The following is a 27,778-nucleotide window of genomic DNA, read 5'->3' as shown; positions in this document are numbered from 1 at the left end:
TAAAATAATGGCATTTTTTAATAAATAAAAATAAACTAATTTTATACATGTATAATGTACATGTACAATACACGTATAACAATACATGTACAACAATACATGAGACTCTTAAGTCTCTATTTACCTTTTTCTCATGGTTTCTCAATAGAATTCATAAAAGTATAGAATAGAATAGCATAGTTCTAATAGGGGCTCATTGTAACGTATTATAACGTTCCCCGTCTGCAGATCTGGGATTTAACCCTGGAAAGTGCCTTCTGGTTGTTAGCTAAGCATTAAAGAACTATCTCAACTGTTAAATAACAGATTTCAGATTAAAATAATATCAGATTGGTCTAATTTTAAATAAACAAAAAACAGATGAAAAATTAACATAAGAAATTTACTTTTGCGAAAGATTTCTGGATTTTGACGCAATTTTATCTCTATATAGTGTGTATATGGCAACGAGTAAATACATAAAGTTTTGTGATGCTGGCATGTGTGGAAGTATTTAAAACAAGTGTGTGACATCTAGCCCCGCGTAGGTTGTGCCCCACTCACACCGACTGAGCGTTTATACATATTTACAATTTCTTTTGAAACGTAACATTAGTTTGACTTAACAATGTGCATCCAGTAGATCAGAGAGTGTTAAATGTCCTGATTATAGTTCAGATTGAGTTCTCTCAAGTGTGATGGGTTTGAAGTCAGAGCTGAACTCAGAGCAGCACATGCTCTATCTCTAATATTGCAGTGAGACAACCTGCAGAGACAAAGAGAAAAACTCAAAACACTTTATCCAGGAGCCATGTGAGAATACATCGCTGGTTTACAGAGTTAATAATAAAACTGTAGTGATAATGGTCTTATTAGTAATAACATTGAGTAGTAATGGTCATAACAGGAAGTATGCATCTTGTTGTTTGTATAAAGTACAGAGATTAGCAAATCAAAATTTGCTAATGGGGTGGTGATGGCGCAGTGGATAAGACACATGCCTTTGGTGTGAGAGACCCGGGTTCGAATCCACTGTGAGACACCAATGTGTCCCTGAGCAAGACACTTAACCCCTAATTGCTCCAGAGGCGTGCGACCTCTGACATACATAGCAATTGTAAGTCGCTTTGGATAAAAGCGTCAGCTAAATGAATAAATGTAAATGTAAAATATTTAGCACTTTTTCTGGAGGCAGATAAGCTTTAGTGTCATAAAGTTCATAAATAGATCATAAAAACTAATCCATATAAATTGAGTGAAAATTCCAAATTTTCTGAAGAGACTCGATCACATTATATGATTATCAGATTGAACAGAATTTAGGCTTTTAAGGCCTATTCACACCAAGAACGATAACTATAAAGATAACGATAAAGACAACCTTAGGTATCCAGCGCTAGTTTCAACAACATTGTCTTACTTCCTTTGAAGTGTTGTTTTTATTCTACTATTTTAACCATGTCAGCTAAATTCACTGTTATATTATATCTAGCTAGATTCATTCAAAACATAGCATGCTGAGGACATCTGCTGATTAATGACGTGTAAATGCAACAATAACAGCAAAAAAGTTCAATGACATATTGTACAAACTTTGAAACAACAGCGCACAAACTTAGAATAAACAGAATGTTATCGTTCGTTGGTGTAGATGCAAATATAGTTATCTTTATAGTTATCGTTCTTGGTGTGAATGGCTCTTTATTCACATAAACATTCATCACCTTGCAGCTCGTTTGAGCTTCCAGAAGAACCAATGAGGTTCATCTTCATCTGTTACGCAGCGCGTTTGAGCTGACGCATGAACCAGTGAGGTTCATTCTAATGTTCTACTGCACGTTTGAGCTTACAGAAGAACCAATGATGTCTGTTTTAATAACTGTTTATAATAATAATTATACATTTAATTTATATAGAGTTTTTCCGAAGCTCAAAGTGCTTTACAATTAATAAACAAATACATAAAAAAACAAGACAAATTCAAGAAACAATATAGTATACACATCAAACACCACAGATGATCATGAAATCGGCGTCAGCAAACTGGAACACCTGACGGTGATGGCAACCATGCCACAAAATCCTCCCGATAAAACAGGCTTTGTCCGCAGCAACACACTACGGACACGGTCCGGTAGGCAGGCCGGTGGCATCAGGTAGGCCAGATGAAGCACCACAACAAGCAGCAGAGCTGAACACACCATCTCCGCGCACCAGCGAGAATCACAGAAACCCAAACGCAGTCCATCAGTTGAAGACACTTCAAAGTCCATTTTTATAAGTGTATAAAATACATAAGAAGACAAGACCAAAACAGACAAACAGCCCCGGTGTGAAGCGGCGTTTGCAAACAGCGTACTCACACCGGAAGTGACATTTCGGTTTATGTCCGCTGATCAATGTTTATATATGAATAAAATCCTAAATTCATTCTGTTCATCATATAAAGCGATCATGTCTCTTTAGAAAATTTGGACTAAACTGGTCAATTCATATGGATTAGATTTACGATATCTTTAGGTAAGTACAGAACTGGCTCAGGTTTTATTAAAAATATCTTAATTTATGTTCCGAAGATGAACAAAAGTCTTACGGGATTGTGACATCACAAGGGTATGTAAATTATGAAAGAATTTTTTATTTTTGGGTCAACGAACCCTTAAACTTAAACTTCAAGTTAAAAAGTTCTGCTAAATGCATCACTGTGCCTTGTTTTAATTTGATAATGATAATATAACTCACTCTAGTTTCTCCAGTTTACAGCGGGGGTCCATCAGTAGAACAGACAGAAGTTTCACTCCTGAATCTCCTGGTTCATTGTAGTTCAGATTGAGTTCTCTCAGATGTGAGGGATTTGATCTCAACGCTAAAGCCAAAGCAGCACAACCTCCCTCTCCAATACTGCAGCATTCCAACCTGAGGAGAGGATGACATTTACAGCTGAACACTCATAAATTATAAATATACTTCCATCCAATGCTAATGTTTAGACAGTTGTTTATAACTGTTGCTTTAGTATTTCAAAAAGAAATGTCAGTTTACATTTCCAAGCATTAATTTTGCCATTAACTGTAATCCAGCAATATTTTTGGCCAACAGTATCCTCCACACATAGAACAGTCCCTCCAGGATTTCGCGATGTTGCGATCGCAACAATTAACGCAACTTCAACAAATCCCTTTGAATTCAGTGCGACTTGCAATTTTGACCAATCACTGCAACTTTGACCAATCATTGCGGTCTCCTGCAAAGCGTTGTCCACTTTCCTCACGCAGCGGCTCACTCTCCTCACACAATGGGCGACACACTCTTTTTTACAAAATAGGTAAAAGTAAAACACATTTCAAAGTTACATGCAACATTATGTTTTGCAGCTAGGCGGGCATTATAATGTGTGTTACAAAGTGAGCACATTTGTCTCTGAAGTAAAGGCTGGACTACAATAGAGCAGATGGAGAACAGTGTTTTCTCTGGGACATAAGGTAAGTCCCTTTGGGGTGGACTTTGGGCTTTTTCACTTTGTAAACCTATAAAATGCACAAAAAAAGATATATAACAATAAAAGAAAATTCCCGCTCCTCCGTGAGAGATACGAGACCGGTGCGTCTCACAGGTGTCGCTCATCAGTAATCACTCGCGTCGTTCTCCCGCGGCCCTCAGTCTCGTCCTGCTCGCCACAGTAAACATAATGAGGGGCGACTGTAGAACGAAAAAGCCGAATCCCGGACATTTTTGGCGATCTCGAAATCCTGAGCAGACTTGTCATGGAGACTCACTAGTAGATAGCCTTGTTGTTTAACTGCGCTCGCTTACCGGTAGGGCATGGCTTGGGAATGGCAAATTCAAAAATAATTTCACATTTCTACTACATACAGTTTTTTACAATCGCTATGACAATTATTTCAATACTTTTAACAAATTTCCTAAACTCTTAACGCACCAACACACCTACAACACACAATTGGCAAAACAATTAATTTCATGCTCAAAATCACACATTGTAAACTAAACTCCAACACTAATTTTCAAAATACAATAATACACATTAGCAAAAATACACTATGTCTTCCAAAACACTGCAAACATGTCTCAAAATCAAATAATTTTCAAAATACTAACATATGTTCTCGTCCAACGGGAAGATTTAGTCAATCACAGCACAATGTTGTAAAAACACGAACATCAGATGGAATTACAGAAACTGCATTATTTTATATGTGTCAGGTCTGCCCTTATACAACAGACAGTATATTGTATTGATCATAGATTGTTTTTTGCACTGCAGTTTCTTTTGAAGCCTCTCTACAGTTTTGTTTGGTTTAGGTCTTTTTCTGCAGAAATTCAATGAAAAAAGACCCATCTCAGAGTGCTTTTTAGAATGTACGGTTATTGTAATGAAAAAACAAAGACATAGACAGAATTGCTGCAATGAATAAAATAAATAAAAATACATTTATATATTTGCATAATTCATTCAGCTGTTTCTCAGTAACAATAGAATAAAATACAGGGGATATATTTGTGTTTCAATTCACAATATAAACCGCTGTTTACCTTGACTTTAGACTTGGTTAGGTTTAGAACATGGTGTTTTCTGTTCTGACATACAGTGCTAAAGCATTGGTAAATTTGGCAGTAAAAATCCATTGTTTTGGTCTTGTTTGAGCTTGTGTGTAAAAGAAGTTCAAGCATTTTAAATTTGTGTTAATTGTATGCATTTTGTGTTAAAGCAACAAGAAATGTTTTACTAGTATAGCTTACACAGACGGATGTAGTGCTAACTGTGTTAAGAGTTTAGGAAATTTGTTAAAAGTATTGAAAAAATTGTCATAGCGATTGTAAAAAACTGTAAATGACCCATTTTAAATACACATTCATCTTTACAGAGGTGAAATATCCCTTTAAGTAAAAATCGATCTACCTTTGCCGTTTTAACCAATAAAAACAAATGCCAAAGAACATCGCAACTTTCATCGCAACTTTTTAGAAAAGTGGCCGCAACATCAGGCATTTTAGGCCGCAACAATCACAAAAAAGGCCCGCGAAATCCTGGAGGGACTCATCTGATCATCAAGTCTGTATGGGTTTTGAGACATGAAATATTACTCACTGTAGTTTCTCCAATTTACAGTGCTGATCTCCAAGTAGATCATAGAGTAGCTTTACTCCTGAGAACACTGGTTTATTAGAGTTCAGATTGAGCTCCCTTATGTGTGAGGGGTTTGATCTCAGACCTGAAACCAGAGCAGCAAAACCTGTCTCAAGAATACTGCAGTCATCAAGCCTGCAGAGAGAAGGAGAAAAATGCCTCAACACTCATGCTTATGAAAAGGAGTGAGTGAAACTGTGTATGAAAACAATATGTTACTCACTCTAGTTTCTCAAGTTCACACTTTGGATCCTTTAGTAGATCAGACATTATCTTCACTCCAGAGTCTCCAGGTTCGTTCCTGCTCAGATTGAGTTCTCTCAGATGTGAAGGGTTTGATTTCAGACCTGAAATCAGGGCAGTGAAACCTTCCTCACCAATACTGCAGTATTCCAGCCTGCAAAGAGAAAAAGAGATTTAGCAGCAAGCCAGAGTCACTTTCAGGCAAGTCATTTCACTCTGCAAGTCATTTTTTATTGACAGTTCAAAAACTGTTGAATCCATTTAAAGAACACTTATAAAATAAAAACAATTGTTATTGAGGGAAAAGCTAAATAAATTTTGCTGAGTTTTCAGTTTTCAGTTCATCTTGATTTTGTGTCTTTTTATTATTTTAACTTAGATTAGAGTATGTTTATTTTAATATATTGATAATTATTTATTAATTTAAATACGTTTAAGTCATTCCGGTTTGAGAACCACTGAAGTATACATATTTGTTTTAATTAAACACATCCTGCTGACGTTGGTATGGTACACTGATATTTTCCGAAAATACCACTCACTGTAGTTTCTCCAGTTTACAGTGTGGGTTCTCCAGTAGAGCAGAGAGAAGCTTCACTCCTGAATCTCCCAGTTCATTATTGTTCAGATTGAGTTCTCTCAGGTGTGAGGGGTTTGATATCAGTGCTGAAGCCAGAGCAGCACAACCTTCCTCTCCAATACTGCAGTCATACAGCCTACAGAGAGAAGAAACACTCAGTGTTTACATGTGCAGCTAAACACACTTTAATTAAGCTGTATTGCTGCTTAAAATGTGAATGCAACATTTTTTGTGTATATGTTGTGAAATAATGTAAGAAAAAATAATACATTCAAAAATATATATAAATCAGAGAATGATTTGATAATACAATAAAATATCACTCACTGTATTTTCTCTAGTTTACAGTAAGGATCTTTCAGTAGAACATTTCACATTTGAAAATGAAGAAATAAAGACAACCATAAACAGTAGCATTGTTATTTTACAGTTACTAGCATATTTTTATTATTTTACAGTGAAATATTACAGTAGTAATATTTCTTAATTTGTTTTGATTTAGATTTTTTTCACATTTGTTTAATTAATTATAAAGAATTTGTATTGCTTTTAATTATTATATAGCCATACTGATGTATAATAAAATAATTTGCAAAATTACACAGCAAATCAGATTTTTTAAATCACATTTTCAATCAAAATAATCGCAATTATATTTTTACCTAGATCGTGCACCCCTACGGACTACTGATGTTGATGAACTGAACATTCAGTAACCACAATATTAGTCCACTGAAATGATTTTATTACTATTGGCTTTATTTGTATGATTGTTGTAAAAAAAATGTAGAGGAGAAAGTTTGGATTAAATATGTCACACTTTATTTCATTAGTCTACTTTAGACATTCTACTAAATATAAGTAACTTTGCACCTACATGTCAAGTCACTCTCATTCAAGTATTAGTAGACTGTTAGGTTAGGGTTTGGGTTGGTAGAATAAGTTGACATGTAGTTGCAAAATTACTTATAGTCAGTAGAATGTCTGTTGAGGAGCATCAAAATAAAGTGTAAGCAGATATTAAGCTGACAGTCTACTAATAATCTAATGACTGCTAAGTTTACATGTATTTGCAAATATACTTATAATTATTAGAGTGGACTATCAAAATAAAGTGTTACCTTAAATTAATCCAAAAATATGATAAACACAGAATGTAAATATAAATAATATTTAAAATATCACTTACTGTAGTTTCTCCACTTTACAGTGTGGATTCTTCAGTAGATCAGACAAAAGCTTCACTGCTGAAAATCCTGGTTTGTTCCAGCTCAGATTGAGTTCTCTTAGATGTGAGGGGTTTGATATCAGTGCTGAAGCCAAAGCAGCACAACCTTTTTCTCCAATGCTGTCATATTCCAGTCTGCAGAGAAGAGAACGACTGACATATACTGCTCAACACAGATTCTTCATTCAATAGAGAATGAATGAAACATTTAAAAATATAAGATACATTGATTTGATAAAATGATTACCAATTATCACTCACTTTAGTTTCTCTAGTTTACAGTGTGATTCCTTCAGTAGCAAAGACAGAAGATTCACTCCTAAATCTCCTGGTTCATTGTAGCTCAGACTGAGTTCTCTCAGATGTGATGGGTTTGATAAAAGACCTAAAATCAGGGCAGCACAACCTTCCTCTCCAATAATGCAACACTCCAACCTGAGGAGAGAAAGACACTCAGGGTGTGTTTATACTTGTAAGGAAAGGTAAGGCAAGGCAAGTTTATTTATATAGCGCATTTCATACACAATGGTAATTCAAAGTGCTTTACATAGAAGAAATTAAAATAATCAAAAGAAATCAGAATAATTAAAACAGTTTAGAATAAAAGATAAAATACAGAATAATTAAAACAGTTTAGAATAAAAAAATAAAATAATAAAATAAAATACAGTACGAGCAGTCGGACGAACAGTGGCACAGTGCTCATTCAGTAAATGCACAGCTAAACAGATGTGTTTTGAGTCTGGATTTGAATGTGACTGTAGGAGCACATCTGATCTCTTCTGGAAGCTGGTTCCAGCTGCGGCTGGCATAGTAGCTAAAAGCGGACTCGCAATGCTTAGAGTGAACCCTTGGTGTTTCTAGCTGATGTGATCCTAATGATCTGAGTGATCTGTTGGGTTTATATTCACTGAGCATATCTGCAATGTATTGAGGTCCTAGGCCATAGAGTGATTTATATACCAGTAATAATATTTTAAAATCAATCGTAAATGTAACTGGCAGCCAGTGTAAAGAGCTGAGGACTGGTGTGATGTGTTCATATGTTCTGGACTGGTTCTGCTCAGCGTTCTGTATGAGCTGCAACTGTCTTATGGTGTTTTTTGGAAGGCCAGTGAGAAGTCCATTACAATAATCCACCCTACTGGTGATGAAAGCATGCACAAGTTTCTCCAAGTCTTGACTGGAAACAAAGCATCTAATTCTTGCAATATTTTTCAGGTGATAGTATGCTGATTTAGTTATTGCTTTGACATGACTACTGAAACTAAGGTCTGACTCTAGTGTCACACCCAGATTCCTGACTTGATTTTTAGTTGTTTGACCCCTAGACTGAAGGTATGCGTTCACCTTGAGAACTTAATCTTTGTTTCCAAGCGCAATGACTTCAGTTTTGTCTTTGTTTAACTGAAGAAAGTTTTGGCACATCCAATTGTTAACTTCATCAATGCATTGGAACAGAGAGTTAATGGGGCTGTAATCGTTAGGCGATAGGGCTAAGTAGAGCTGTGTATCGTCTGCATAGCTATGGTAAGCGATTTGGTTATTTCTCATTATTTGGCTCATTGGGAGCATATACAGGTTGAATAGGAGTGGCGCAAGAATTGAGCCTTGAGGGACTCCGCATGTCATGGATGTCCACTCAGACTTATGATCTCCAATACTCACATAATAACCTCTCCCTACCAAGTATGACCTGAACCATTTTAGGACTATCCCAGAAAGCCCGACCCAGTTTTTCAGCCTGTCAAGAAGTATTTTGTGATCGACCGTGTCGAATGCAGCACTGAGGTCGAGTAGTACCAGCACTGATAATTTGCCTGTATCAGTATTTAAGCGAATATCGTTTATTATCTTTATGAGCGCTGTCTCTGTGCTGTGATGCGATCGGAAACCAGATTGAAAATTATCAAAGTATCCATTGGAGCTTAAGAATTTGTTCAGCTGATTGAAGACAACTTTTTCAATGATCTTGCCTATGAAAGGAAGATTAGAGATCGGTCTATAGTTGTTTAATATGGTCTTATCCAGATTGCTCCTTTTCAGGAGGGGCTTGACAACTGCAGTTTTCAGGGAGTTCGGAAAACTCCCAGAGAGAAGTGAGGCATTTACCACTTCTAGTAGATCTGCTTCTAACAGTTAAACACATTTTTGAAGAAAGATGTGGGAAGTGCATCAAGGGCGCAGGTTGATGTTTTTAGGTGCTGTACAGTATCTTCCAAAATGTTGCCATTAATTTCTTAGAAATCAGACATAGTGAATACTTTCTCAGGCTGTTGTTTGATCTGTCTGACCCCAGCGCAACTCAAGGATGAGCTGATCACCTTTCTGATATTATTGATTTTCTCAGAGAAGAAGGAAGCAAACTCACTGCACTTGCTGTCTGAGAGCATTTCACTGGGAATCTGGCTTGGGGGGTTTGTCAGTCTCTCTACAGTAGCAAAAAGAGTGCATGTGTTGTTTATATTGCTGTTTATAATATTCGAGAAGAAAGTCTGTCTAGCTTTGCCTAGTTCCTTATTGAAAGCTTGGATGCTGTCTTTGTAGATGTTATAATGGACTACAAGTTTTGTCTTCCACCACATGCGCTCTGCTTTTCTGCATTGTCTTTTCATATATTTTTTCTCATATTTTTTTTTTCCATATTTTTTCATATTTATTTACTTGTACACTTGGTTATTTTAGTCCGGACCCAAAAGGAAAATAATAAATTTAGTCTTGGTTCGCTTAGCATTTACACTGTCATTTCTAGCACTGTACTTGAAGATATAAAGCAACAACAACAATAAAAACATATTTTCTGTGTGCTGGGCTAAACGCTCATTGTGTGTGTGTATATAGGATGGTATCTTTACTTGCTGAGAACTTATGAACTTATAAAATGTGTAAAGGAGTCAAAACAGCGACAGGAATTCATCCGTCACACACGCAAATGAAGACCTGCTGCGAGGAGACACGGTTCTGATGCCTTTACCGAACTGTAATGGGAAACATTGCGACATTATGACGAGAAGAAAAAGGAATGCTTGAACATTCTGTCCTTTTTAAGGTTGCATCTCTTGACATCACATTCTGCTTTGGTCCATTTAAATGCCTTTGGATGTTGCACCACACCAGAGTTCATTTGGAAGTGGACTGAGACCCACCTTTTCCGGGGTCTCGGTCCACTTGTTTGTGCAGCAGTGTTTATTTGGTAGCGTTTCACTAACAGTGCAATCGCACCACAGTTCGTTTTAATCCAACCAAACCTGCCAAGTGTGAACACAGTCTTACAGCTAAACACTAATATTTTGCAGGTAAAAGATAAGAATGAGGGGAACTTTAGCAAAATGCACTTCGTTAAAAGACCAGTTGAGCAGTTCGAAATGTGGGCTGTTGAAATTAACAGTACCTCACTAAAGTACATGGAGAGAAACATTCACTCCATCATTAATATTTATGAGCTACCAGAAATGCCAGATTACACGTCTAGTTCAAATGTATTTCTTCATGTAATGTTGGAGAGGTTGTGTTTTGAAGTCCTGAATATGAAACATCACTCACTGTAGTATTTCCAGTTTACACTGTGGGTCTTTCAGTAGGTACGATAGAAGCTTCACTCCTGAATCTCCTGGTTTGTTCCAGCTCAGATTAAGTTCTCTGATGTGTAAAGGGTTTGATCTCAGACCTGAAAGTAAATCTGCAAAACTTTCCTCTCCAATACTGCAGTCATCAAGCCTGCAGAGAGATAGAGAAAAACACATTTGCATCGGTAAAAAACATTTGCCTGATGACAAAATGACAATTCTTTTTCTTATCACCAAGCAACAACATTTAAGCATTAAATCTCCATTCATAATTAGTTATAAGTGATATGTTTGAAATACAGCAATTGTTGTTTATGACTGACAGTCAAGGAGTCAGATACTGATTAACAAACCTTTTTATCATATTTATTATATCTCTGCCCTCTGGGGAAGGGTTATTATTGTTAACTAAAACAATAACTATGACAAAATATAAGGTACTTCAATTTAAACGTTCCTAAAATTATACACTTCACATTTGTCTCATTTTACAACATTAGTTAATGTGTTAACTAAAATGGAGAAATATATTTTTAAAGCACATTTACATTTATTCATTTAGCTGACGCTTTTATCCAAAGCGAATTACAATTGCTATATTTCAGAGGTCGCATGCCTCTGGAGCAACTAGGGGTAAAGTGTCTTGTTCAGGGACACATTGGTGTCGTGGATTCGAACCCGGGTCTCTCACACCAAAGGCATGTGTCTTATCCACTGCGGCCATCACCACCCCAAAAGCATTTATTAACCTTTGTTAATTCTAGTTAGTAAACAATATAATAGTTTACTAACATAATGACTGTATGATGATTATAACAATATAATCATCTGTTCATGTTAGTTTACAGTACATTACCTAATGTTAACAAATACAACTTTTAATTTTTAAAAATGTATTAGTAAATGTTGAAATTAACATTAACTAAGATTAACAAATGCTTTAGAAGTATTTGCCATTGTTAGTTCATGTTAGGCAAGGCAAGGCAAGTTTATTTATATAACACATTTCCTACACGGTGGTAATTCAAAGTGCTTTACATAGAAGAAATTAAAATAATCAAAAGAAATCAGAGTAATTAAAACAGTTTTGAATAAAAAAATAAAAATAAAAAATACAGTACAAACAGTCGGACGAACAGTGGCACAGTGCTCATTCAGTAAATGCACAATTAAACAAACGTGTTTTGAGTCTGGATTTGAATGTGACTGTAGGAGCACATCTGATCTCTACTGGAAGCTGGTTCCAGCTGCGGCTGGCATAGTAGCTAAAGACGGACTCACCATGCTTAGAGTGAACCCTTGGTATTTCAAGTTGATGTGATCGTAATGATCTGAGTGATCTGTTGGGTTTATATTCACTGAGCATATCTGCAATGTATTGAGGTCCTAGGCCATTTAGTGATTTATAAACCAGTAATAATACTTTAAAATCAATCCTAAATGTAACTGGCAGCCAGTGTAAAGAGCTGAGGACTGGTGTGATGTGTTCATATTTGCTGGTTCTGCTCAGCGTTCTGTATGAGCTGCAACTTTCTTATGGTCTTTTTTGGAAGGCCAGTGAGAAGTCCATTACAATAATCCACCCTGCTGGTGATGAAAGCATTCACAAGTTTCTCTAAGTCTTGACTGGGAAACAAAGCATCTAACTAATGCATTAAATAATGTAGTTAACTAATGTTAAGCAAGGGAACCTTATTGTAAAGTGTTACCACTTATTTTATTTCAGCTAGTTACCAAGGCAACATTTCTCATTTTTCTTTAGATGAACTCAAAGTACTAAAATAACTAAAACTAAATGAAATAAAGCTAACAAATAAAACAATAAAAACCATATATACATATAAAAAACTAATAAAATTTACAAAAACAACAAAATTACTAAAACTTTAAATAAATTAAGATGAAAACCAAATATATATATAAAAAAACTAAAATGTAACTAAAAAGTGTAATATGTTTACTAATTATGTTCACTGTCCTGCAGAGTTTGGGGCCAACCCTGGTCAAACTGAACTGCCTGTAAAATTCCAGTACTACTGAAGACTTTGATTAGCTGGTTCATGTGCATTTGATCAGGGTTGACTCTACAGGACACTATGGCTTGGAATATCATGCTCCAACTTAAGCTTAAAAGTAATTCCAGAATTTAAACTGTACAAACTTAAACAAAAATCTGGTCAGGAATAATGTCCCAATGAATAAAGGTTTCATCCCAAAAAAAAAAAATGTATATATATATATATATATATATATATATATATATATATATATATATATATACATACCCAAGACAATTTTTCGCATTGCATCATTTTAAAAATGTATGCTCAAAATATTGAACAGTATAACTCACTGTAGTTTCTCCAGTTTACAGTCTGGGTCCTTCAGTAGAGCAGAGAGAAGCTTCACTCCTGAAGCTCCCAGTTCATTATTGTTCAGATTGAGTTCTCTCAGATGTGAGGGGTTTGATATCAGTGCTGAAGCCAGAGCAGCACAACCTTCCTCTCCAATACTGCAGTCATACAGCCTACACAGAGAAGAAACACTCAGTGTTCACATGTACGGCTCAAAACCCTTTAATTAAGGTGTATTGCTGCTTAAAATGTAAATCCAACAATTTTTGTGTATTTGTTGTGAAAAAATTAAAGAAAAATTAATACTTTCAAAAGTATATATAAAACAGATCTCACTCACTGTATTTTCTCTAGTTTACAGTGAGGATCTTCCAGTAGAACAGACAAAAGCTTCACTGCTGAATATCCAGGTTTATTAGAGTTCAGATTGAGTTCTCTCAGATGTGACGGGTTTGATATCAGTGCTGAAACCAGAGCAGCACAGCTATCCTCTCGAATATTGCAGTTACACAATCTGCAGTAACATTGGCATTACATTTCAAATTATTCATATTGAGCACACATGTAATAAGACACACATCTAAATGAACATAAAACATTTAGAGAGGAAAAAAATGTCATAAAAATTGGACTGAAACACAGTTCGCAATAATGCGCATCAGTCCCACCCACTTTTTCAGTGCTGTTAGTTCCGAAAGTATTTTTTCCAGTCATTTTTGCCTTAGGGATTTCAAATAGTCTTCGTTAAAAGCATTATAAGCCATGGGAAACAGTCTGCTTCATGGGAGTGGGCGGAGCTAACAAGATCTTTAGAATCGTTTTGCTTGTCTCGACTGTCTGATTAATGCAGCTTTCTGTGGAGCATCATGGGTAACATAGCTCACAGTAGGTCTGACTTTAATGGTTTATAAGTTATCATTAAAATTAACTTCCTTATAGAGAAAATGACTGAGTTTTTACTTCTGGAACCCAACTGTTAAAACTGCATTCAATTAAAAAGGCTTACACATAGATGCACACTGCCAAACATACGTATACAAAGGGTCGTACTTCAGTATCTCCAGTTTACAGTGAGGATTCTCCAGTCCTGCAGAGAAAAGCTGTACTCCTGAAACCTGGAGGTTGTTGTCACTGAGGTCCAACTCTCTCAGTCGTGATAAGTTTGAGCTGAGCACGGAGGCCAGGGCTGAACAGATTTGATCTGTGAGATTACAACCTCTCAGACTGGGAGAGAAAGAATATTTCTGTGTTGTTATCCCCAATAACAGCACAAAGTATAGATTTACACAGACACTAACTTAAACCAGTTCATTTAATCCTTGAATGAGACCCTTTCTTACCCTCAGACTATTTAAATTTGGTCTTATAGTAAGTGTGTTAATAAATATATTATTATTATATCAAAATTTACTGAATGTAATGTGGACTAAGATTGTAATTGTGCAGCCCTAATTTAACTATTTATTTATGTTACAGAGCAGCGGAGTACAATTTTTTGAAAGTAAAACGTTTGAATTGAGCAAATCAATGCATGAATATACTTGAAAAGCAATACATTTTAACCACTAAGGACACAGTCATGAAAAGTTTGAATGTGCAATTTTACCATTTAAATACTATAATAAATATTAATTATATTATTTGAAATATGCTGTATTAATTTTAACACCACTTAATTTATATAATATGAACTGCTATGATACACTAATGGTGAAAGGCCTAAAAGACAGCTGGCACCATTGGTGCGAAGGGTGAGAACAATAGAAAAAAAAGTGTGATCCAAACTTTTATTAAATTGAATGTACATCAAAAATTTCAGGGCATGTAAGCCAGTGTTATCTAATTATCATCGAGTCACTACTATAGTTAGTTTTTATTTTTAGATTTTAGTTACAGTTTTAGTAATTTTGTTGTTTTTGCCATTATTATTAGTTTTTATTATTATTTAGTTGAGTTTTAGTTCAGCTAAATGGGAAAAAATAAATGTTGCCTTGGCATCTAAATTAAATAAAATAAGTTTATGGTTTATTTATATTTAATTTTAGATAAATTGTTTTATTACGAGTAATGAAACTGTTTTTAATGGATTTTGTTTAACTACAATAACCCTGATGTAAGCATTTTCCCATCACTAGAAACACAGAAATATTTATATATATGTCAAATACTTATATAAAGATGTATATAATATATATATATATATATATATATATATATATATATATATATATATATATATATATATATATATATGTAAAAAAAAACGTACTTTGTAAACAGATACATTTGTTCCATTAGTGTTAAAAAAAACACTTCCAACTATCTGGAAGCTCCCGTTGCACACCGGATACGGTTTGTGTCACTCTAGTGAGCTGTCACACGTTTTTTTACCCACCAAAATTGTACAAGTATCAGCTAAGTTTTCTGTACTTTATTATTTATTTATACAAGCAACTAAATACTATGATATACTCACTCCACTTTTCTGGAAGCTTTGACCACTGGCAGCAGCCTCAGAAGACACTCCTCTGATAGATCATATTTCCTCAGTTCAAACTCATCCAAGCTATCCGTGGAGTTCATCAGCACGAACACAAGCGCCGACCACTGGGCCGGAGAGAGCTTGACTCCGGAGAGGCGCTGGGCACCTGTGCTGCGGCTCAGGTACGTCTGGACCTCCTGCAGCAGGGAATGATCATTCAGCTCGCTCAGACAGTGAAACAGATTGATGGACTTCTCAGGGGAAGGATTCTCTCGGATTTTACTCTTGATGTACTTGACCGTGTCCAGCGTGCAACTGGAGCTTCCTCTCGGTGTGAATAATCCCCGCAGGAGAGTCTGATTGGACTCCAGCGAAAGTCCCAGAAGGAAGCGAAGGAAGAGATCTAAGTGTCCGTTCTCGCTCAGCAAGGCCCTGTCCACTTCGCTCTTCATAAAATCCGTCATTGAGCACTCATTCTTGTCCTGAGCAAAGGAAAGGAACTTGTACAAAGCAGCGAGAAACTCTTGAACGCTCAGATGCACAAAACTAAACACCTTCTCCAACTGCAGCCCAAATTCCTGTCTGAATATCTGCGTACAGACTCCAGAGCACACGGACGCTTCTCTGACATCAATGCCACACTGTCTCAGATCCTCCTCATAGAAGATCAGGTTCCCCTTTTCCAGTTGTTCAAAAGCCAGTTTCCCAAGAGACAGGATGCTCTTTCGGACCTCCCGAAGATCCCATTTCCCATCATACTTCTGGGTCTTCAGTTTGGTCTGCACAATCAGCAGGTGTGTGAACATTTGAGTGAGAGTCTTGGGAATCTCTGCACCATCTACTTCACATATCTTCTCCAGAACAGTGGCGGAAATCCAGCAGAACACTGGGATGCGGCACATGACGTGCAGGCTCCTTAACGATTGAATGTGTGAGATAATCCTACTGGCAAGACGCTGATCTTTTATCCTTTTTCGAAAATACTCAGCCTTCTGAGGGTCTCTGAACCCTCTGACCTCTGTGACCTGGTCGACACAGTCCGGAGAGATCTGATTGGCTGCAGCTGGTCGCGTGGTGATCCAGAGGCGAGCAGAAGGGAGCAGGTTTCCTCTCATGAGGTTTGTCAACAGCACGTCCACTGAAGCCGATTCGTTCACATCCCACAAAATCTCATTGTTCTGGAAGTCCAGAGGAAGACGCCACTCATCCAGACCATCAAAGATGAAGATTGTTTTGAAGTCGTTATATTCTATCGGTTTCATTTCTGTGAAAAAACAGCAGAGAAGCTCCATCAGACTCATCCGCTTCTCCTTCATCAAGTTCAGGTCTCGGAAAGGAAGTGGAAATATGAAGTGAACATCCTGATTGGCTTTTCCTTCAGCCCAGTCCAGGACGAACTTCTGCACAGAAGCGGTTTTTCCAATTCCTGCGACTCCTTTGGTCAGAACCGTCCTGATGGCTTTGTCTCGTCCAGGTAAGGGTTTGAAGATGTCATCACATCTGATCGATGTCTCTAGATCTCTGGACAACGAGGTTTCGATCTGTCTCACCTCATGCTCGACGTTGAAGTCTCCAGTACCCCCCTCTGTGATGTAAAGCTCTGTGTAGATATTGTTCAGAAGTGTCACGTTCCCTCCATTAGAGACTCCTTCACTGATTCTCTGAAATGTTTGTTTCAGTCTGGACTTCAGTTGTTGCTGACTCACTGAGATCAGCTCTGCAATATCCAATAGAAACAATTCTGAAATTAGTAGACCATTAAATAAACAGAAAAACAATGCATTATTAATCTGTGAACAAATTGACTCAAAAGCTTAATCATTTAAAGCCTACTGTATCATACTGTATTTGATATTCAAAGGCCTTTAAATGATCAAAACTTAGCTGAAAAACCCGTTGCACACAATCTACCATATGCCTCCACACAAAGAGAGTTTAAAATGGGTCTCGTACTGGTCTGTAGTGTGTTAGCGAGGTCTGTCTGGTTCATGTTCCGCAGGACTTGAAGCGAGATCCTCAGAACTCCCTCCCTCACTCGGTTCTGACCCTCATCATCATCCTCCTCCTCGCTCACAGAGCATGCTGGGAAATCTGGCCTCAGCAGTTTCTTGAACCTGCCCAGCTCTTTCTTCATCAAATAAATGTTTGTGTCCTCAAGCTCCTGAAATCAGAAAGCACTGCGATTATTCAAACATCTCTGAATAACACATTGCAAATAATATATAGACAACACTCTTAGAAAAAGATTCAAAGAGGTTATATATAGAACTCTAGGGTTCTTGACTCAATTAATAAGGAGAAATTTCTTAAAATAATAATTATAAAATAATTTTGATATATTTTTTTACAGTACAACTGTAATACTAATATTTATGGCTTTCTTTTTTTCTTTATTTTAAAATGATAAATTATTGTAAAAATAAATTATTTTAGCCTTAAAGTGTCTCTTCTGATGATTAGAGTTTCTCATTATAAGTATGTGATGATGGTATGCGCACGTTTTGTTTTCAATTGCATGTTAAAGTGACTCAAACTTAAAAGATGAAGTATTTACTGTGAACAGAGACGCTGAAAACACTGGATCACGAGCTGCTCGCGTGTAAATAAACACAGTGTTGTGCTTCACTCTGAAAATCACAGCGCATACATTTATTTAATTCAATCGCAGCCTTTGAAATTTCATAAATAGCACTAAGCCACATCAGAATTTTAATTTGATTGATCATGAAGTCCTAACGTAAGAAGTGGGAATTCAGGACAATATTCAGTCAAGAGGCCTATAATTCCTATAGTATTTGACAAACACTCACCCTGAAGATGACATCAAGCGACATCTCGCCATTTATGGATTTTGATCCCTCCTGTTTGTTACTGTTAGCATGTTAGCATTGTATTATTAGCATGTAAATACATTAATTGTGTCCATTCCTCAGTATCAAGTACATGAATAACACTACAAGCCCTTGATATAATTGCTGAAAACACGAAGCTACAATGTCGACCGATTATCCAATAAGTATCATTTAAAGAGGACCTATTACGCCCTTGATAAAGTCTAGATATTGTTATCAGGCTCTACTAGAACAGGTTTTCCTGCTTGAATGTTGATTATTTTCCTCATATTCTCCATTGTTGCGGCTCCTCTCTTTCCAGTCTGTCAATAACGCTCTGTTTACTTCCTGTCTCTATGAAGCCCCTCCTTATGAAAACCACACTGTGCTCTGATTGGTTGGCTGGAGCAGTGTGTTGTGATTGGTCGAGCGCTTCGAGTGTGTTTGGGAAATGTCCCGCCCCTTTCCATAACCACCAGTTTAACACACTACTAACTAACTCAACCAGGCCCCGCCCCTTTATTCTGCACATGAATTATTATAATGAGGAATATTGTGACGTGTTCGTTCCCAGAAGAAACTCAAGATACAATGGAGGCGTTTCAGGAGTTCAGAAACACTGACACTGATATAGAGAAGAACTGGAGCTTTCTCATGATCAAACACAACATTACACACTAAACACAGATGAACACTACACACTAAACACAGATGAACACTACACACTAAACACAGATGAACACTACACACTAAACACAGATGAACATTACACACTAAACACAGATGAACATTACACACTACACAGAGATGAACACTACACACTAAACACAGATGAACACTACACACTAAACACAGATGAACATTACACACTACACAGAGATGAACACTACACACTAAACACAGATGAACACTACACACTAAACACAGATGAACATTACACACTACACAGAGATGAACACTACACACTAAACACAGATGAACACTACACACTAAACACAGATGAACACTACACACTAAACACAGATGAACATTACACACTACACAGAGATGAACACTACACACTAAACACAGATGAACACTACACACTACACAGAGATGAACACTACACACTAAACACTACACACTACACAGAGATGAACACTACACACTAAACACAGATGAACACTACACACTAAACACAGATGAACACTACACACTACACAGAGATGAACACTACACACTAAACACAGATGAACACTACACACTAAACACAGATGAACACTACACACTAAACACAGATGAACACTACACACTAAACACAGATGAACACTACACACTAAACACAGATGAACATTACACACTACACAGAGATGAACACTACACACTAAACACAGATGAACACTACACACTACACAGAGATGAACACTACACACTAAACACAGATGAACACTACACACTAAACACAGATGAACACTACACACTAAACACAGATGAACACTACACACTAAACACAGATGAACACTACACACTAAACACAGATGAACACTACACACTAAACACAGATGAACATTACACACTACACAGAGATGAACACTACACACTAAACACAGATGAACACTACACACTACACAGAGATGAACACTACACACTAAACACAGATGAACACTACACACTACACAGAGATGAACACTACACACTAAACACAGATGAACACTACACACTAAACACAGATGAACACTACACACTACACAGAGATGAACACTACACACTAAACACAGATGAACACTACACACTAAACACAGATGAACACTACACACTAAACACAGATGAACACTACACACTACACACTAAACACAGATGAACACTACACACTAAACACAGATGAACACTACACACTAAACACAGATGAACACTACACACTAAACACAGATGAACACTACACACTAAACACAGATGAACACTACACACTACACACTAAACACAGATGAACACTACACACTAAACACAGATGAACACTACACACTAAACACAGATGAACACTACACACTACACACTAAACACAGATGAACACTACACACTAAACACAGATGAACACTACACACTAAACACAGATGAACACTACACACTAAACACAGATGAACACTACACACTAAACACAGATGAACACTACACACTACACACTAAACACAGATGAACACTACACACTAAACACAGATGAACACTACACACTAAACACAGATGAACACTACACACTAAACACAGATGAACACTACACACTAAACACAGATGAACACTACACACTACACACTAAACACAGATGAACACTACACACTAAACACAGATGAACACTACACACTACACACTAAACACAGATGAACACTACACACTAAACACAGATGAACACTACACACTAAACACAGATGAACACTACACACTAAACACAGATGAATACTACACACTACACACTAAACACAGATGAACACTACACACTAAACACAGATGAACACTACACACTAAACACAGATGAACACTACACACTAAACACAGATGAACACTACACACTACACACTAAACACAGATGAACACTACACACTAAACACAGATGAACACTACACACTAAACACAGATGAACACTACACACTAAACACAGATGAACACTACACACTAAACACAGATGAACACTACACACTAAACACAGATGAACACTACACACTAAACACAGATGAACACTACACACTAAACACAGATGAACACTACACACTAAACACAGATGAACACTACACACTAAACACAGATGAACACTACACACTAAACACAGATGAACACTACACACTACACAGAGATGAACACTACACACTAAACACAGATGAACACTACACACTAAACACAGATGAACACTACACACTAAACACAGATGAACACTACACACTAAACACAGATGAACACTACACACTAAACACAGATGAACACTACACACTACACACTAAACACAGATGAACACTACACACTAAACACAGATGAACACTACACACTACACACTAAACACAGATGAACACTACACACTAAACACAGATGAACACTACACACTAAACACAGATGAACACTACACACTAAACACAGATGAACACTACACACTAAACACAGATGAACACTACACACTACACACTAAACACAGATGAACACTACACACTAAACACAGATGAACACTACACACTAAACACAGATGAACACTACACACTACACACTAAACACAGATGAACACTACACACTAAACACAGATGAACACTACACACTAAACACAGATGAACACTACACACTAAACACAGATGAACACTACACACTAAACACAGATGAACACTACACACTACACACTAAACACAGATGAACACTACACACTAAACACAGATGAACACTACACACTAAACACAGATGAACACTACACACTAAACACAGATGAACACTACACACTAAACACAGATGAACACTACACACTAAACACAGATGAACATTACACACTAAACACAGATGAACACTACACACTAAACACAGATGAACACTACACACTAAACACAGATGAACACTACACACTAAACACAGATGAACACTACACACTAAACACAGATGAACACTACACACTAAACACAGATGAACACTACACACTAAACACAGATGAACATTACACACTAAACACAGATGAACACTACACACTAAACACAGATGAACACTACACACTAAACACAGATGAACACTACACACTAAACACAGATGAACACTACACACTAAACACAGATGAACACTACACACTACACAGAGATGAACACTACACACTAAACACAGATGAACACTACACACTAAACACAGATGAACACTACACACTAAACACAGATGAAGATGGCTATACGCATAATTGGTGTTCTTTAAATGTCATCTGATAATTATCTGATAATAAACATGCTTCATGTTCCTCACCTCAGGTTAGCAGAAGAGTCTCCCGAACTGAGTTTAGGTGGAGGATCCATCGACGCGTCGGACACACAGCTCACGGGTGAAGGCGAGACAGATCTCCTTTTAAAAAGCATCCAACAAACAGACGATAAGCATATTTCTAATTGAAAAACGTCACAGATGCCATGAGTTAAATGTGCCTAGTTGAATTTTGCCAAGGTGGGACTTTTGAAGTATCTATGCCATTATATTTTCAGTACATTATTTTATATAAAATTAAAGATTTACGTGATTTACGTTTACTCAGTTGTAAGTCACTTCGCTTCACCTGTCTTTCTGCTGGAGTAAACATAAGAATAACTTTGATATTGTTGGTAATAATTTAACTGGACTGAAGCAGGTTTACTTGATTATCTAGACATCAGAATCAGAAAGAGCTTTATTGCCAAGTGTGCTTGCACACACAAGGAATTTGTTTTGGTACTGAGGCTTCCAGTGGACTATACAAATACAACATGAAACATAATACTACAAATTATAAGAATAAAAAATTAAAAATATAAATATATGAGAATAAAACTATCACAGTTGGGTTTAGTCAGAATAGACATTTTCAGATCTACAGATTATGAACCTATTTACAGTGTTTTGAATATTATAAATAAATAAATCTACATATAAGTATCACCTGAGTTGTAGGATATAGTTACATAATTATTTGAGTATTAAATATGATCATCAGCCTTTTGACGAAGGTTTAATAGTTCATCTCCCAATCATCAATGTATTGCATACAGAGCTTTGATCATAAAACTAAGCATTTAAATATCATCCTACCTATACATACAGCCTTCTGAGCCTTCATATTCTCAATATAGCAGACTGTATAACCCATAAAAGCCTAATCTTTTAAAAAGATCAAATGTAATACTCAAAAACGCAAACTTCTTTTGCATATTTTGTCTAAAGGTTTATAAAAATTGTTCAATTTCACTAAATAATTTTTGTACTCTTTATTTCATTTACTAATTATTACATTTATTGTATATATCAGGCTTTACAGGGTTAATCAATACTGATATGAAACACAATTACAGATGTTGTGTAACTAAAATAATGTTTACTCAGATCTGCAGAGTAGTGTTTATGTAATACTAGTACTTGTACTAGTTATGAAATGTACTTGACTCATCTCCAATCGTCTATGTAAACCCCACTGACTTTTTTTGTCATTTTTATACAGCAATAACCACGATACGTTCCCCACCTCCGTTTATTAGATCTGAGTTTAGGTGGAGGATCCATCGAAGCGTTGGACACACGGCTGGACTCCGGTGAAGGAGAGACAGATCTTTTAAAGAATACAGAAAAACAACAGCAGTTTAATACTGTTGCTATTTGTGAGTAAAACATAACTTTTAAAAAAAACTGTAAAAATATTATGTAAATTCATGGGTAGTAAAATGTCTAAATCCTGAAAAACATCCAGTTATAAACATTTTGATTGAATTTTTTTATTTATAATTATTTGATATAATTTTAAATTGAGCAGCTATCGACTATTGTCACTTTGACCATGAGGAGCCTTGAGTCAAAAAGCTTGAGATTCTCTGATCTAAACCAAAGATGTTGAATATCACACACAATAATATAATGGGAAATGGAGTAAAAGAAAAAAATCTCGGTCAAGATTATGATTTACGCTGAGATACTAAAATGTCTATTGGCTTTGCATTAACAATTTAATATTATATTATCATAACTGTGTATGCATTTAGAAAGAGAAATGATTTCAAATTAGGAAACTTGGATGTGATGGTCAGAAGGTATTTAAATATTTAGACAGATATGATATTGAAATTTTTATTTAATTTCTAAAAAAAAGAAAGAAAAAGGAAAATAAGTGGCTGATGTTGTTATTCAGAGTGTCAAAAATAAAGGTCACACTTTACAATAAGATCTCATTGTTAACAGTTATTGTATTAACTAACATGAACTAACAGTAAGCAATGTTTAATCTTTTAATCACCTTTGTCAACATTAGTGTAATTTGTTCATGTTATTTCACAGTATTTCAACACTAATTATTCTAATTGCAATCTATCAGTGTGCAGGCATTCACATGAAGTTAAAATGTAATGTTTTATGATTGCTTGTCACCTCTTTCTGGAGTCCATGGTTTCCTCTAGACTGCTCTGCATTCCTGTCAACAAACTGACAGACATTTGCTCTTAGAAATGATTCAGTCTCAGCAATACGGTGTACATGGAGCCTGACATTAAACAGTTTTTAGGAGGGAGTTTTTCCCATGTTCTGAAGGTTGTAGTCAGGGCTGAAGGTTTTATAATCACAGAGCTACAAATCTCTGATCTACATTTGTGCAATTTAAGCCTTTCAAAGGCCAAAAACTTTTTGAAAAAACTAGCTTTAAAACCGCGTCAGCGGGCATTAAATTATTTGCCAATATCTGCTCTCTCTTCTTCATCACTCTTTCTTTTTCTCTCAGTCTTCCCCTCATAAAGCGTCTTTTCATTGTCTGTGTCAGTGTAGAGAGTAAACATAGGCTCAATTGATATTTATATGTTTTATGAACAATTTTCTTAGAACGCTAAGTAAATGTATTAAATTCATTCACAATATGTACGCATTCATTATTAATCTTATGCCTAATAGGTAAAAAAATGGCTTTGTGAAGGTTTCTTGTCCTCTCACATGGACAGTTACTAAAATTATTACATACGTAAATGTTACGTAAATTATATAGGCATATTTTCAATTCAAAAGGGTGAAATTAGTCAAAAGTTTATCAGTTTTTGTTGGTCTTTTAACATTTCTATCTTTAAAACGGCTGTCAATTATGAAATGTTTAGTTTAGCTACTTTCATCTTATCTCGCACTTTATCAAATTATCTTGATGTTGCAATATCGTCGAGTTAATACTATATAAAGGCAATTATTTCACAACCTTTATTATAAACACATCGAAAAAATATAGACCAGACCTCTGTGACCTCATAGCTACAGCCATGGTTGTGGTACGTTCCCAGTGAACAGACTGACAGGTGAATAATGCAAAATCTCAAATGCAATTTAACCCTTTTGATGAATTACAGTATTTTTTATATAAAAATAATTGTGTTTTAAATACATACAATATATGTATACAATACAATACATGTAAATACATAAAGGGAGGTATTAGGCACAATTTCACCTGTAGTAAGTGAGTCCGCATAAAAGTCAAGCCAAAGCGTCTCGATCGCCCCCCGGTGGCTGGTCCCGAGATCGCAACTGCGCAGACTCGAGTCCCAAGATGTCGGCTCCATATCGGGACACTTTCTTTTACTGTCTATGGACTCTAGAGGCTTCACTTCTCACCAATAGAAGAGAGCGAAGGGGCGTCGTCCATCTTTTTTTTACAGTCTATGATTTAAACATGTTTGTTTTTAAATGTTAAAAGTAGTTTTAAATAATACAAATATTACGTTTACCGCAGTTGGTGGAATTGGCAGACATTCCCTAAGACATGCGCAGTCAAAGCATTCTCATGCATAGACATAATAAATACATAGACACCCTATTGGCTGCTGGAGCGTACGTCAACGGCGCCGCCATTTTGCGGAGGGCAACTTTCTCATACTTCTCATAGCGAGAATTGATAAAAATGACTGTTTCGTGTACTGCTTTGGCCTGGACAAATCGCCGTACAATTGAAAACAGGTCTCGAGGAATTATCTTTCACAAGCAAGACTGAACATTTTTTTCTGGTTGTATTTGGTCATGATATAATTAGTAATAGTAACGTCCAGAGGAGAAAAGCCGCGAAATTTAAAAATACTACTGTTATTGTGTCACGAAATGTAGTTTTAATAGTATTTCAGTCGACAATGTAGTTGTTTAAAGCTCAAATATGTGGTTTATTTATAAAGATAGCGCCTATTTATTTGATCTGACGGTCTCGGAGTTGAGATCCAGGGATCAGCGCGCGCTCAGCGCTCTCATGTACCCCGCCTGGAACAGCCTTTCCTCGGCTAGAGCTTCTGACGTTTGCCGCTGGCTCTGATGTCTCTAGTCTAATTAATTATATCTTCACAATTCTTATCCAAGAATAAAAAGCCAGATAGCCTACATGACAAGCCGGAGCTTTGACAATTCCTTATTTAAAAAAATGTTTTATAAATCTGTCTAACTATCGAGATTTTAAATAAATAGAGATGGAACTTTTTGTAAACCACGTATACGTTTATCAAATTAAAATCAAAAATTACATTTATCAACTGATTTCAGTAGATAAATGTAATTTTCTTTTTTGTTTTTATCCAGAAAACCGCAGCTCACCGTTTACTTGCATTTGTTTACGGTGCAGTCTTGCCCTCCGCAAAATGGGAGACACGTTGACGTATCGCAGCAACGTTCCAAAGCGGCCAATAGGGCGTCTATGTATTTATTATGTCTATGTTCTCATGTATAACGCGAAGGTAATTTTGAATGAATATTTAATGTCGATTTACAAAGTTAAAACTAATTCTGCTATTGATATCTTTGTAAGACTGCCGACCCCATAGAACAGGGGAACGACTGTCTGGCGATTAATATCGAACATAAAACTAACTCGACCATAACATTTCATTTGAGCTGTTTTTAAATCGAGATCAAAGGACCAGAATATGGAGTTATGCTCGTTATACTTTTATAGTTTTAGTGTAGCCATGCATTCCTCACAGTCACATTCTGCGATCCTGATGCATTACTTTCACTTTCTCAGGCAGGAAAACCTGGTGCCCTATGGGATTGTTTGTGTGTTTGTTTGTTTGTTTGTTTGTATGTGTGTGTGTAACAACATGAGGGCAAACAGAAAAAAAGAAGAAACAGCAGTTTCCAGTGGTAAAATAATCTTTTAGAGAAAAAACACTTCAGACTCTTTTTTTAAACTTCCATTAATTTATGAAGCACAATTTAATACAACAACAGTTGCCCAAAGTGTTAAACAAAGATAGATAGAAATAAATAAAAACGATTAACAGAAATAAACACAGAATTCAATTAAGAACATTAGTTCCCCGTGGAATTAAAAGCCTGACATTAATAGATGAGTTTTTAAGAAAGTTTTAAAACTAGATATAGAGTGAGTGAGATACAGTTGGAGTATTGTATATTTTTTTCTTTTTAAAATATTGTCTTTTGTTATATTCAATTTATGTACACAGCTAAGATGAAAATGCAACAAATGGCAAATGTACAAATAATAATAATATATATATATATTGATTGGTCATCAGTGGAGAGTTTCAGAAGAGAATTCCATCTAGTTTAGAGGTTTATGTTGATTTTGGGTTAGAACTTTATATTTTATTTTTACATGATTGTTGAAGCATGTAATATAATCTTATCTCCGTAACCTTTATTACTTTACAATTACCAGCATTAAATGTCTTACAAGAT

General features: G+C 36.1%; 2 protein-coding genes across 5 annotated transcripts in view; both read right to left on the bottom strand.

The window, feature by feature from the left end:
• Nucleotides 1-25,866, bottom strand: LOC143738755 (NACHT, LRR and PYD domains-containing protein 3). Of its 3 annotated transcripts, XM_077230793.1 has the most exons (18): nt 25,551-25,866; nt 24,497-24,550; nt 23,604-23,687; nt 22,361-22,456; nt 18,392-18,452; nt 17,535-17,742; nt 15,576-17,298; nt 14,150-14,323; nt 13,440-13,613; nt 13,099-13,272; nt 10,723-10,896; nt 7,441-7,614; nt 7,141-7,314; nt 5,914-6,087; nt 5,352-5,525; nt 5,090-5,263; nt 2,722-2,895; nt 1-745 (listed from the first exon to the last, which is right to left on the bottom strand). In XM_077230793.1, exons 2-18 carry the CDS (start codon nt 24,535-24,537, stop codon nt 634-636), a joined length of 4,065 nt encoding a protein of 1,354 aa, XP_077086908.1. In that variant the 5' UTR covers nt 24,538-24,550; nt 25,551-25,866; the 3' UTR covers nt 1-633. The 3 variants fall into 3 exon arrangements, with proteins under 3 accessions (XP_077086908.1, XP_077086911.1, XP_077086909.1); XM_077230796.1 differs by lacking the exons at nt 5,090-5,263; nt 5,352-5,525; nt 5,914-6,087; nt 25,551-25,866 and having other exon boundaries at nt 604-745; nt 24,497-24,547; XM_077230794.1 differs by lacking the exons at nt 5,914-6,087; nt 7,141-7,314; nt 7,441-7,614; nt 25,551-25,866 and having other exon boundaries at nt 604-745; nt 24,497-24,547.
• A 1,747-nt stretch (nt 25,867-27,613) lies between these two features.
• LOC143738754 (zinc finger protein basonuclin-2) overlaps nt 27,614-27,778 on the bottom strand; it is a 6,422-nt gene continuing 6,257 nt past the window's right edge. For both annotated transcript variants that reach the window (XR_013204021.1, XM_077230792.1), the window contains one exon: nt 27,614-27,778. This exon is cut by the window's right edge. The gene's annotated coding sequence lies outside the window, so the exon portion shown is untranslated.

The sequence above is a fragment of the Siphateles boraxobius genome, unplaced genomic scaffold (genome assembly GCF_051911475.1).
Source record: "Siphateles boraxobius isolate OS27281-9 unplaced genomic scaffold, OSU_SipBor_1 150, whole genome shotgun sequence".
Taxonomy (NCBI): domain Eukaryota; kingdom Metazoa; phylum Chordata; class Actinopteri; order Cypriniformes; family Leuciscidae; genus Siphateles; species Siphateles boraxobius.
Note: the sequence above shows the minus strand (reverse complement) of the source record. Positions and strands in the feature narration are given on the sequence as shown.

What these genes read in the sequence shown, in the direction of transcription:
- LOC143738755 (XM_077230793.1), bottom strand. Translation starts at nt 24,537, where the DNA reads ATGCAGAGCAGTCTAGAGGAAACCATGGACTCCAGAAAGAG. An exon ending in CGCTAACACACTACAGACCA is followed by an intron (nt 17,299 to 17,534) that starts GTACGAGACCCA and finishes TGGATATTGCAG; the next exon opens with AGCTGATCTCAGTGAGTCAG. An exon ending in TGTAAACTGGAGAAACTACA is followed by an intron (nt 5,526 to 5,913) that starts GTGAGTGGTATT and finishes TTCTCTTTGCAG; the next exon opens with GCTGGAATACTGCAGTATTG.